The sequence below is a fragment of the Camelus ferus genome, chromosome 25 (assembly GCF_009834535.1).
Source record: "Camelus ferus isolate YT-003-E chromosome 25, BCGSAC_Cfer_1.0, whole genome shotgun sequence".
NCBI lineage: Eukaryota > Metazoa > Chordata > Mammalia > Artiodactyla > Camelidae > Camelus > Camelus ferus.
In genome coordinates, this window is record NC_045720.1 from 7083631 (window position 1) to 7097148 (window position 13518).

At 46.7% G+C, this 13518-nt stretch overlaps 1 protein-coding gene across 1 annotated transcript in view; it reads left to right on the top strand.

Annotated features, from left to right (window-relative positions):
• NDRG1 (N-myc downstream regulated 1) overlaps nucleotides 1-6103 on the top strand; it is a 48549-nt gene extending 42446 nt beyond the window's left edge. Inside the window, exons 14-16 of the mRNA XM_032468012.1 lie at nucleotides 890-925; nucleotides 1317-1368; nucleotides 4224-6103. Of these exons, the coding sequence (XP_032323903.1) occupies nucleotides 890-925; nucleotides 1317-1368; nucleotides 4224-4435 (300 nt within the window). The 3' untranslated portion in view covers nucleotides 4436-6103. The remainder of the gene's footprint in view (nucleotides 1-889; nucleotides 926-1316; nucleotides 1369-4223) is intronic.
• Nucleotides 6104-13518: the final 7415 nt, after the last annotated feature.

Sequence of the window (13518 nt, forward strand, 5' to 3'; positions counted from 1 at the left end):
AGCACTCTGAAAGAGATGGACAGGAATTGTGTGGGCGGGGCCTGATTCTAAACAGACTCTCCCCCCTGCACCCCCAGCCCTGCTGAATGGGCCCCCGGAGTTCAATTCCAGTATCTTGTCTCTGCATTCTCGTGGGGCTGAGGACTGCCCCAGGTTAGCTGACCTTGAGGCTGGCCTCTGGGATTTAGTCTTGAGACTGGGCTGTAGGATGGCCACAGCCTCACCCACCCTCACCAAGACCTCCCAGTTCTTTTCCTTCATCCTCACCCCATCCACACCCTGCTGCCCAAGTGCTCCGGGGCCCTGGGCTTTGATATTCACACCTGCCTGGAATGGCTTTAAGCAGTAATGGCTTTGGGTTTGGTGATTTAGTAGGAACTTCGGAAGTTGCAGCATTTACCAAGGGTGGCCAACCCCATCAGACCTGTAGCCTTGAATCTAGCAGTTTTCTTCTAAGGGGTCTTTGAACAGATGGTGTATACAGGGCCTCATGCAGTGAATGTTCTCTGGCCAGAGAGACCCTGGACAGAACTTCACAAATTCCTCAAGTTCTCCCTGGCCCAGTTTCTGCCTCTAAAATAAGAACCTTCCAGCATTCTTGGGGAATGGATTGAAACCATCTACAGGGCCTATCACAGCGCCTGGTCTATCATAAGCTGCAAGTATCAGTTGCCGAGAAGACTGAGTTCAATGCCAAGACAGACAGTAATCAGAGCAGCCTTGCTAGGTGGGGTGGGCGTTTCCCCGCCTGTAATATGGCCACGCCCCCTCAACAGGGCCTGGCCGGGGCAGGGCAGTGGGCAGAGTGGATGCCCATGGGGAGCTGGTCCATGGAGCTGGGATCTCCCCGCCAAGGCATTTGACGTTAACCACCTTTTCTCTCTCCCAGATGGCAGATTGCGGCGGCCTCCCACAGATCTCTCAGGTGAGTCACACCTGTCCCCACTCCCCAGGTGGAGGGCCTGGGCCTCTGGGGCCTGTGACCCCTTTTCCTTCACTGCCTGCTCACCCCCCACCTCACTATGACATTTGATGACACTTTGTGGACCTGTTACTCAGACTGGTCCTGTAACTTGGGTAAGGTCCCCCAGCTATGAAATGAATTTGAACCTTTTCTTCCTGGCCAAAGCTAATTTTAGTCTCCAGAATTATCCCATAGTCTTTCTTTACTTTTTTTCTTGGTCCTATCAACCCATGATGGCTTTCTGTCTTGGGCCAAGCTCTTTAATGAAGGTGACCTCGGGCACAGCTCCACGTGGCCACGCGTGGTCTGGACCTGCAGTGACTGACTGCGTGTTCCCTTTTCTTTCTTGCAGCCAGCCAAGCTTGCCGAGGCCTTCAAGTACTTCGTGCAGGGCATGGGCTACAGTGAGTACGGCCTTTCCCAGCAGGCGGTGGGTCGAGGGGCAGGTATGGGGATTGGAACCAGGTTCGGATGAGTATTCTGTCTCACCTTGGCCAGCTTCAGCTTTTTGCAAATTGAGCAGGTCAGGGAAGAAGGGTTTAGGTGCATGAAGGGTGGGCAGCAGTGCAGAGGTTCCGGTATCTCCTCACAGCATAGTGGCTCCTTCTCCCTCCATGGCTGAGCAGAAGCTGTTTCACACCAGGGAATTGTTGTAAGGTTTAGGTGAGGACTGTCCTTTTAAACACCAAGAAGGCAACAAACAGTGAAACCACGAAAATCTTTTTAATTTTGATTACATGCTTTCTAAGAGATTTCCCCTCGTAGTGGTGATGATGGTGGTGGTGGTGGTGATGATGGTGGTGGCAGTGATGGTGGTGATGATGGTGGTGGCAGTGATGGCGGTGATGATGGTGGTAATGGTGAAAGATTAATAAATCCTTTGTGTTTTGCTCATTTAATCTTCACAATAATCCTATGAGAGACTCTTAACCTCATTTTACAAATGATGAAACTGAAACTTTGAGATATTAAGCAAGGAGCAGAGTGGGGATGTGTGAAAGTTCTTTGGAAACTGTGAAGCTCTGAGTAGGTGGGTGATAAAGTAGCTTTATATTCAAGACAGGGCATGTCTTTGCTAAATCATTAGACTGGGAATTGAAAGATAAAAAGAAGCACTATTAGAGAACTTGAAGCCTCTTCCGTTATGGTTATAGTTTATTCATAGACACATGCAGCCCTTTTCAGAGCTGCAGTCCCATGACCAGGACAGACAACACCCAGTTTAAGCGCCCTGTTGGGCGGCAGCCGCCGCTGCTACACGGTGGTGTCGGCCACGGTTCTGGCCCTGATGTGGTTCCTTTGGCTCTTTCTGCCTCCTGCCTGGAGTTATAATTCATGTGCCCATCTTAAGTAGGAAGTCTGAACATCTAACCACTTCCATTTTTGTTTTCTCTGAGACTTCCAAGTGTTTGCTCGTTTAAAATAGTCATGTTATGTTTAGTAAACTGACCGCAGTCTTAAGATTGGCCTCAGGCGTTTGACTTCTAGTGCGGCTGAGAGCCTGCAAGCCTGATTTACATGCTTCGGGCAAGATCCGTGTCCCAAACTGCCCTCTTCCAACAGGAAACTTCTGCCTGTGGGGCTCCTGCCTTTCAAGCCTCTTTCTCTCTGGGGAAGTGTGTGGGCGAAGGTGGTAACCAGAGAAAGCCATCGTTCACCTGGCAGGCATGAATTGTGACTCGTTTGTCTTGGACCTGCCCTGGGCTTGGATTTCTGCTTTGAAAGTGCATTCTGGGGAGAAAAGAGGTGGAAGGCAGGCCTTGTATTTTTCCCCCCATCAGCAGCGTCCTGCAGGTTGTAGGAAAGACAACAGGCAGAGCTGTTGTCCTTCAGGCATCAACCAAAGACAAGGAGAGTGGCCGTTTACTGAATGCCTGCTCCCTGTGGTGGAGCCCTTAGCATCTGCGACAGCATGCTGTAGTCACCCTGCAAGGTCGGTTAGACACCAGATCGGGGCTCAAGAAATAGGGGCTCAGAAAAAATATCTGAGCAACAGAGGTGGACTCGATCCCGATTTTTTCTACATCTAATAACTAGCTCTTTAAGAAAGGGAGTCCATACGGCAAGAATTAATTCTGTTTGTGGGTGTCTGCTGAAGAAAGCCGACACATATGCTCACTGAGCAAATAATGTAACGCTTCCATGTAGCTGCCTCAGTGCGTGACGTCCGTTTTTCAACATGGCCTTGGCAGTGATGCTTCACCTGGGTGGTGCAGTAGCTTCCTGTGGCCGCCGTAACAAATCCCCACCAACTGAGTGGCTTAAAACAGCGGAAATGTATTCTCTCACAGAACTACAGTTCTCAAGGCTAAATCAAGGTGTAGGCAGGGGCATACACCTCTGGAGGTTCTAGAAAAATCCTTCCTTGCCTCACCCCAGCTTCTATGGTTGCCGACAGCCCTTGGTGTTCCTTGGCTTGTAGCTGCGTCACTCTGGTCTCTGCCCTGTCTTCACCTGGCTTCTTCTGGGTGTGTGTCTGTCTCCTCTTCTTATGAGGAAACCAGCCATTGCATTGGTGCCCACCCTAACCCAGGATGACCTCATCTTAACTAAATAGGTCAGCAAAGACCCTATTTCCAAATAAGGTTACAGTCTGTGGTTCCAGTGGACATGAGTTTGGGGGGGAGGGTGGAGATGCTATTCAACCCAGGACAGTTGGGGGGGATTTTTCTCTTTATTCCACCTTACTAGCCACCTGCTGTGTTCAAGGGCATTTGAAGTCCTTTGGACTGGACAATGCCATGGAGCATTCCTGGGAGCTCACAGGCTTCTCAAGGGAAGAGGTGACAGCTGACACTTCTGTGTGGCCGGGGTTTCTGGCCTGTGATCTGCAGGGATTAGCCTGGCTGACCCTTAACATCCTCCATGCTCTAGGACTGCTGACCGTACTGGGTGGTGGGCACACATTCGGGTGCTGACACCAGGGGGTCAGTGTTAGGATTCTCATTTTACAGGTGGGGCCAGAGGGACACTCCCAAAGTCACACAGCTATTAAGCAAGTAACAGAGCTGGGATTCAGACCCAGCTGTGGGTTCTAGCCGCTGTGGGGTTGCAGAAAGTCCTTACCCCATCTGCACCTCGCTTTCCACCTCTGGGAGCGGATACAGAAGTGATGGGGAGCCCGACAGCTGGATCACCACGAGGATGGACAGGAACAAATGTGTCCGGCCAGGTCGGGCATGCAGCAGTCACCATTGCCGGCGTGCAGGTGCCTCCAGTGTTCTCCCGTCCCTCACCGGCCTCTCTCTCCTCTCCCCAGTGCCCTCGGCCAGCATGACCCGCTTGATGAGGTCCCGTACGGCCTCAGGCTCCAGCGTCACATCCCTGGAGGGCGCCCGCAGCCGCTCCCACACCAGCGAGGGCACCCGCAGCCGCTCCCACACCAGCGAGGGTACCCGCCTGGACATCATCCCCAACTCGGGCGGCACTGGGAACAGCGCCGGGCCCAACTCCACAGAAGTGTCCTGCTAGGCGGCCTGCACTGCGGGGATGGCCGCCCCCTGGACTCTGGGATCAGTCGCCGTAGCTGTCCCTCCTCCGGCCCCTCCCCACCCCTGCCTGCCGACCGCACGTAACTCGGTATTAATCCAAAGCTTATTTTGGACAAGTGAGCTCTGGTGACAACAAAGTTAGATTGGGTTTGTGGAGGGCACCCTTTTGGCCGAGGGAGGGATGGGCTGGACCAGAGGGAAAGAAGCATCTCATTGTTCTGTTTCCACTAACGAGGGGCCTAGTGGCCACTCTCTTACCTTCCCTCCGAGACGCCAAACTGCCAAAAACAAGAAATGCAGCAGTAAACACTTCGTAAATCCAAGCTTAGACTGACCTGAGCATCCTGGTTCGAAGGGACATTTGATTGGAAGCCCAGCCCACCTACTTCCTGTCTCCTCTCCAAGGAAAGATGAAACAGACTCAGTTTCTGGAAACCAACCCCTTTTCTGATTTGGGGAGGGGGAGAGCAGCGAACTGCGGGAAGCTCATTTAACCAGGCCAAACAGGAAGTGGGGGAGTGAGGTGGGATTTGTGCAGAGGCCCGAGAGAGTTTGGAAAAGCAAACCTACGTAGTTCACTTGAAGAAATAGATTTTTAACATTTGTGCATATATACATTTTTTATTGTTGAAACCTACAAGCCTGTTTTTCTGGCTTTTTTTTTTTTTTAAGGACAATAAAAGCAGGCAACCACATCTCCCAGTTTTTCAAAGAAATGGTCTTGGCAGACGTTTGGCATCGTGGTTTAAGGCTTTGGCTCTGCTGCCTGCCTGCCTCCTCCACGGCCCCTACATCCCACCCCCAAAACATGAATGAGTGATTCTTTCATTCATGGAGAAGATCACTGAGATTCGCAGTTGCTTTCCTTGACGTGGAGGGAAAGATTGCAAACAGCTGTGCCTGGCGGGGATGCAGCTCTGTGCAGCGGGGGCAGGGGCATCGGGGTGGGTGGCGTTTTGGTGATTAGATGTAAAGGATTCCTTGTGGTTGTGATGGAATCCAAAGCAGTCGTGATTTCGCTTGATCCCATCTGGTTCCCAGAAATCATGTCCAATTGAGTTAAATCCAGCTTCCAATCTTTGGCAACCGGGGTTGAGTCTGAACTTGACGGCCAAACGTTTCTGACTTAGTGACCTTCCCGGATCTTCAGATAGAACTGTTTGCTCTTGGTGGGGTGGGGATTCGCATGGGGAGCAGTGGCCTGGAAGATGTAAGGACTCTGGGATGTGGAGTCCATGGGATTTCCTTCCCTCTCCTGCCTTTCCCTCTTCCTGGCCCCTCTAACCTTCCGCTGGATGGGGTGGCACCACTGACATTTCTGGGCAACGTCAGCGTTGCTGTCAAGTTCCTGTACTACTCTGCCTTTTGATTTTCATTTTGGCTAACCATGGATCTCCTTATAGGAAGTTTGAGTTGAGAGAATGGAACATTGTGAATCAGCCGCTGGGGTCTAGTGGTCACTGGGAGGATGTAGTCAAGCCTTCTAGGTACCTCGAGGGGTCCTGACTCAGTTTACCTGCCACCTACCACCTGGGAGACAGGAGTGGCTGAATCAGAACAAGAATCCATTGTGTACAAGTCTTTCCAGAGGAGTTTCTTAATGAGATATTTGTATTTATTTCCAGACCAATAAATTTGTAACTTTGCAGTGGTTTGTGTCTTTTTCCTCTACCTGAGAGATGGTCCACTGGGATGGGTCCTACCTTGCCGGGGGGGCCTCCTGCCACAAGCCCCTCACCTTTGGAATTCTTTGCTTTAGAGCATCGCTGTCCGACAAAAATGTACTGCGAACCACAGATGCAGCTCTCAGTTTTGAAGTAGCCACATCAATAAAGGTGGAAAGAAACACGTGGGACTAATTTTTATCATACATTTAACCCAGCATATCCAAAATATTACCTTTTCAACATAGAATCAGTATGATAATTATTGTTATTTTGCATTCTTTTCATCTTCCTACTAAAAAATCCAGTACATATTTCACATCACAGCGCATCTCAATTCAGACCAGTTCCGTTTCAAGTGCTCGGTAGCTGAATAATACAGTGACGAAGGGACAAGGCTTTTCAGCCTATAATTTAGAAGAAAATATCTTTTTTTGTATTTTATTTCCATTATAGAAAAGCATGTGGAAAGTCCACCGGTTGACAACCACAGCCATGCTTTCTGCTTTTGTACTTAAAAAAAAAAAATGTAAACACAATAGGTTTCAGTATAACTTCCTGTCTTTCTTTAAGATTAGTTTAAAATTTACAAAACAATAGCAAAGATAGTACAGAGAGTTTCCGTATACCTTACACCTAGTTTCCCCTATTATTATTGGCATCGTGTTTCTGTGGCACATTGGTCACAACTAAGAAGTCAGCATTGCTGCATTACCATTGACTAAGCTCCATACTTTCTTGGGATTTCACTGGTTTTTCCCCGTTGTCCTTTTTCTGCCCCAGGATCCCATCCACGTACCGTGTTATATTTGGTCTCCTGGCTCCTTAGCTTCCTATGGTCTAGAACAGTTTCTCAGATGTTCCTTGCTTTTGACGACCTTGGCAGGTTTGAGAAGCCCTGGGGAGGCGTTTTGTAGAATGGCCCTCCTCTGAGGTTTGTGTGGATGTTTTTCTCACGGTTCAATTGGGGTTCTGAGTTTTCGGCATGAAGACCACAGAGGCTCAGTGTCATTCTTATTGCCTTGTGCTATCAGCGTGATGGGTTGACGTGGTTTTTTAAGGATGTGGTTGACCTTGAGCCCCTGGCTGAGGTAGTGTTTGCCAGGTGTCTCCATTGTCAAGTTACTTTTTCTGCTTTTCCAGACTCCTTTTGAAGCAAGTTGCTAACTGCAGCCCACACTTAAGACCCGCCGCCTAGCTATCACATCGCTTCATTTTTTTGGTTTTCTTTTGCTTACCTTGAGGAGTTGGTTAGAGTGTGTGATTGGCTGTAAAGACTTCTGCAGTCTGCATCACCATGCTGCAAGGGAGCGAGGGGATCTGCGAGCTCACTGACCCTGATGTCTGAGGGAGAGGTTTGGGATACGGAGGAGGAGCTGACGGCAGGGAAGGGTGAGCAGGGTGATCACATGTGCCTCGCACAGCAGGAAGGGAGGCGGGAAGAGTGTTAAATGCATAAAATACAACACATAATACTGCAAAAGAGATCATTTACAATAATTATCCAAACGGTACAACTATGTGACATATAGCACGTGCTTCTTTATTCATACGTTAAATAGTAGTGCAGGGGCAGGTTTCAGTATAACTTCAAGGTAGCGCTGAGCGTGACAGCATAACAGCGTCTCGAGGTAACTGCCGCAACGGTGATAAGAAAACTATACGTGACGTCAGCTGGTGAGATTAGGGTTTGTGGCCCATGTTTAGATAGGACGAAATGCTAAGCTGCAATTAGAGGTTAATAAGAACAAAGATGCATGCCCTCGCCGCATCCAAGCACACGGCCCCTGCGTTAACCCGTGGATCTCTGGTCCCAAGGACCCCAGGTTAAGGAGCCCTGCTTTAGATGCAGGAGAAGCAGGCAGGCTCATCCTTATTTCTACATTCACAGTAAGTGCTTTTCTGTGTCGGGATCTGTGTGAGGGTCTGAAATAAAAGGAAAGGCAGGCATAGAAGGGCCAGCAAGTAATCATCCTAGCTGTGGGTGCATACGTGGCACAGAGACCCCCCGGATCTGCTGTAGTGGGCTCTGTGGAGCTCAGGCTTCCACTGAGGGCGATGAACTGCTGCAGGTGTTTGCATGGACGGGATGCTATTTAGAGAAGCCATGCCCAGAGGCTGTTGTGCCAGCTGGGGATCTATTTCTGTTCTCCTAGCTGCTTGTTTTGGTTTCGATCCCCGAACCCTTGGGTTTTAGTGGCAGCTGAGAGACCAAGTGTGCACCAGCATCAACCATGTGCAAGCGATGCAGGAACAACTAAGACCCCCGTCTGCCACCTTCCTCATTCCCTTTCTCACAGTCTCACTATTGGTCATTCATTGGCCCCTAAATGTGGCCTAAATCCATCTTGGGCTTCTCAGGCTGCGAGGAAACCCTTCAACTGTGTTCCAAATGGAATTCAAGGGCAAAAGGGGAAGCTTGGCCTTATGGGATTGGAGATGGGATTAGGGAGGAAACCCAGGGAGCAGATCAGCCTCCTTCTTTCTAAGATCAGATTTCCCCGCTTCTCCAAAGCACAAGTCGGTGGTCCCGACCCAAAGGCTACTTACCCTTCTGGTTCTTGGATCTGGAACCAATCAGGTCTTGTGTCTCTAAAGAGGAAGAATTGCATTGGCTCAGCTTGATTCAGGGGTCCATTTGCTGTCCAATCAACTGTGACAGGGTTCATACTACTCCCGCCCCTCCCCCACATACACATGGCTCCTGGCAATTGATGTAGTTGTAGCAAGTGAATTTCTATGTCCTTTGCAATTAAATCTATTGACAGCCAGACTGTTGCAGGAAAAGCCCTTCCTCATCTCCGCCCTGAGAAATGTTTCCTGAATGGCCAGCCTTCCCCAGGAAGCACTGACTATGTGACCTCATGACAGGGGCACCCTGCAGAGATGGAATAATAGTTCTATTTAACATATATTATAGTTTCTTTTCCCTTTTTATCTTTACCTGTGAGGATGCGTTATCCTTGCTCTATAGATGAGGAAGCGAAGTCTTGCAGAGAAGAAATGGTTTGTCCAGCTATTTCTAAAATGGAACACATCCCTGCTGCCTTTTGTAACACATAGCTGAATCATTAAAAATCCATAAATGATAAATGCGGGAGAGGGTGTGGAGAGAAGGGAACCCTCCTACACTGTTGGTGGGAATGTAGTTTGGTGCAGCTACTATGGAGAACAGTATGGAGATTCCTTAAAAAAGTTAAAAATAGACTTACACTATGATCCAACAATCCCACTCCTGGGCCTACATCCAGAGGAAACTCTAATTTGAAAAGACACCTGCACCCCAATGTTCATAGCAGCACTATTTACAATAGCCAAGACATGGAAGCAACTTAAATGTCCATCAGCAGATGACTGGATAAAGATGTAGTGTATGTATAAACACACACACACACACAATGGAATTCTACTCAGCCATAAAAAAGAATAAAATGCCATTTGCAGCAACATGAATGGACCTGGAGATCGTCATTCTAAGGGAAGTGAGCCAGAGAGAGAAAGAAAAATACCATATATCACTTATAAATGGAATCTTAAAAAAAAAAAAGGCACGTACAAACTTACAAAACAGAAACAGACTCACAGACACAGAAAACAAACTTATGGTTACCAGGGGGAAATAAAAAGAATGTGAAAAGGAATATATAAATATATAGGTATAAATGAATCTCTATGCTGTACACTAGAAATGAACACATTTTATATCACCTGTACTTCAGTAATAAATAAATAGTAAATAATAAGTAAATGAATCCAACCAGTGGCCAAGCACAGAGCTATGCAACCACCTGCTGATGTCTTGGGATCCTAGAACACTGGTTAGTTCCTGGGACCGACAACGTGGAGGAATTTAAGCCTTTTATTGCCTGAGGGGGTATATGTCCCTCCATTAAATAGTCCCACCAGGGCTCAGGTGACCTGCTTTTACCACATTTTCTATGGCTTCTTAGTTCTGTCTCTGCTGGCAGGAGGACATTGTTCTCATCGCTATCAATTAGCCTGACTTCAGCATCTTCCTCTTTATGGGCTGGACCAAGAAACCCACTTTTGTTAGCGTTGTGTGAAAAACAAGATTTAGCACAGAGATCTGGAAGCATTCTTTACAGAATGTAATATATGAAACTGTACAGGGGCTTGGTGCTGGCTTTTTCATCTCTTTAGGAATCATTTTTGCTCAGTTCTATGTTGGAAAGAACCCAGCTGTGGCTGGAACCTGGACCTCTGAACACAGAGGACACTTTGGCGTTTTTATTTCATAGTTGGGGCGGAAGAGAGCATGGCTTCTCTGCTATCTGCTTTCTTACTTTTATAATCAAATGCTTTGGCCATTTTCCCTGAATCCCATTTTCCCAAAACTTCAACCACATGATAGCATCAGAAATTTCTCCCCAAGTCTACACATTCACCTTCATCTGAGGCATCCATTGGACTCCACAATCTAACTTTCAATTTTGAAAAAGAAGGATGCTCCAGGATGGATGTGTTCTTGGAAATAATTCATGTGACAATCATTTTTGTATTGGAATCGATTCTCTCCTGCAGTTTATTATAACAGCATAATGTGCTTTGGGGGGGCATTTGGATGAGGTGGACTTAGCCGAAAGGTATTGAATGTGTCATTCACTTCATTTACTCAGTCATCTGCATATCTGTTCAAGTAGTTGAGTGTGTGCCATGCTTTGTGCTGGATTTGGGAGACACAGAAAAGCATGTCATCCTTCCTGCCTTAAAGAAACTGGGTGTTTAATCAAATTACAGCATAATATGAAAAGATAAAGATAAAAAATCAAGGGATCAAGCGGCCTATGATTAAAGTACAAAAGCATTCAACTATTGGTGACATTTGTTCTTTATATTTACTATCTGACTAAATCAGTAAAATATACAGACACAAAATATATTGAGTTGAATTCTTACTATAGCCTTGTGGATTATCCCTGGCTCTTGAGGAAACTGAGACTCAGCTAATAATAGACATGTTTGCTAAGTGCTCACCATGTGCCAAGCTCTAGTCTAAAACTCTGCCTGCCATATGCATTCTCGTCATCACGTCATCACCCTCAGTAAGGAAAATACAATCATTTGGTTTTTTGCATTTCACAGCTGAGGAAACAGAGGCATAGATAGGGTAAGTGAGGAATTCCAGTAAAGAATAAAGTATATAAAGACCCTCTTGACTCCCATGGTCAGAACTGTTCCCATTGTATGATGCAACCTCCCTTATACTTCATTTTATTCCTTTTGGTTCCTAAGGCAGCTGGCAACAGTTACTCTATCTACCCATCTCTCCATCCATCAAACCCCTGCTCCCCATTCCCTTACATGTGCTGGGCTCAGAGGATGCACTCAAGGTCCCTGACCTCTAGGTACCCACAGGGTAGCTGGGGATATATAAAGGCACTGAGTAAATGAGTAAGTGAGTGAATGAATGAATGCCAAAATGTTCATTTTAGATTTACGTGAGATGACTTCCAGCTTGGACACATGGTGTACCCCTGGTCTTTTCTGAATGCCAGAAATCATATTTCTTGGTGCATTTCCAAACTTTCAGCTATTTTTATTGCCATATATAAAATATCCGGGACCTAATTTCCACCATCCGCACATTTATTGAGTGTGTTCAATGTTCCATCATTTCCTCATAAGTGAATCTACAAGAAAACTCATCAAATCCAGTAAGTCACTTTACTGATGATTTATTGCTTTAAGGCAAAAAGGCTATAAACAGGGAATCTGAGCAATGAAAACCGTTCACTTTGAATAAACACGTTCCACGCTACACAAATCATGAGAAAAATGAGGAACGCTGTAAAACATGACAGATTGCCCAAGCGCTATTCTTCCTCTGTTGGGAAATTCCAAGACATTTCTTCATATGCATTTTTAGTTGCTTACAAAAATGGCAGTAGGAATACTTAAATATTGAGTCACAGTTTGAAAATAGATATATACCTATGTATATACGAACACATGCATATGTGTATGTGCAGAGCTACACAGCTGACCATTCTCGCCATCCGTGATTCCCAGCTGTGCAAGGTTTTCACTGCAGTTGCTTTGGATCAAAGGTCTTTATAAATCAGTGACCCAAGTCAATCTAATAATCACGGGCAGCATTATGTCCCACAATTCTATCTATACAAAATACGTACCATGTTAACGAGATTATAGGCAATCATAGCATTTGAATCTACCTGCTTTGATCACAGTCTGACTCACTTTCAAAGTTAAAATTGAAGCTGTTATCAGTAAAGCATCTCTTCTACCTTCTGATTTTGGGGAGGCAGGCTGACCGGGCTTGGGGTGAGGAGAGATGGCTCAGGTGTCAGACTAACCTTGGTTTGCAATCCTGGTCTGCAGTTCATTAACTGGTAAGACATTGAGCAAATAATGTAACCTCTATGAGCCTCAGCTATCTTATCTCTAAAATGGGGAAATAACATCTCATAGGTTTGCTCTGAGGATTAAATAAGATATGGCAGTGAAGCACCTAGCATAAGGCCTGGTAAGTGCTCATTAAATGCTAATGATAAGATTTAGCAAACATTAGTGGTTTGGTAAATTCAGGTTTCCTTTTTCTCCCACACTGAAACACGCAAGAGAAATTCACTTTAAGCACTTGCGTGGATTTCTTCACCAAAGGTTGACTAATCTTTGGCGCACCCTCCCTTATCCCTGAACTTGGAGTTACCAGGGACTAGAGAGGCGATCTTTCGGCTCTATTTGGTCCCCTTGCCAATGTGGCACTCCAATAGGGTTCATTCGAGCTCTGCCTGGAGGCCTCCCTGAGGACAAGGCAGAGTGGAATGAGCCAGGATTTGGGCTTCCATTTTTTCGGACTGATTTCTCAGCCTCTTTGCATCTCAGAGTTTCCATGAAAATACAGGGAAGAGTTGCTTAAGCTAGGTCATAGAATTAGATATGATTATTATTCTTAACTTTTATTGAAGCAGGTCACACCCGTGCTGGATAATTCTGACTGCCAGCAAGAGCTTCCTTACATTGGGCCCATGTCTCCTTCTCTGTGACTTCCAAGCACAGAGCTGAGACTTGCCCTCTGGGGCTTGCATAGGACAGATTCGTTTCTCAAACGGGGGTGTTCCAGCCACCCCATCCAACCCACTCTCAGGATCACTCCCAATTCCTCCAACCAGGCTTCCGTGTTCTTGGAAGCTATGCTCACTTACCCAAATTGGGATGCAGATTCAGTAAGGACCTAGCTCTTGGGTGTCTGCTAAATTTCAAATGAGATTAGTCCTCACCTGGTCCTTGTAATTTGTAGATGGTAGGTGATGTCACTCTAAGAAAATCCAACATGAGCCACATAGACTTATAGTGGAGATTATTCATGGGATAAATTTTCTTTGCACAAGAATTCCTGAGGTGTTTTTCTTTTCAA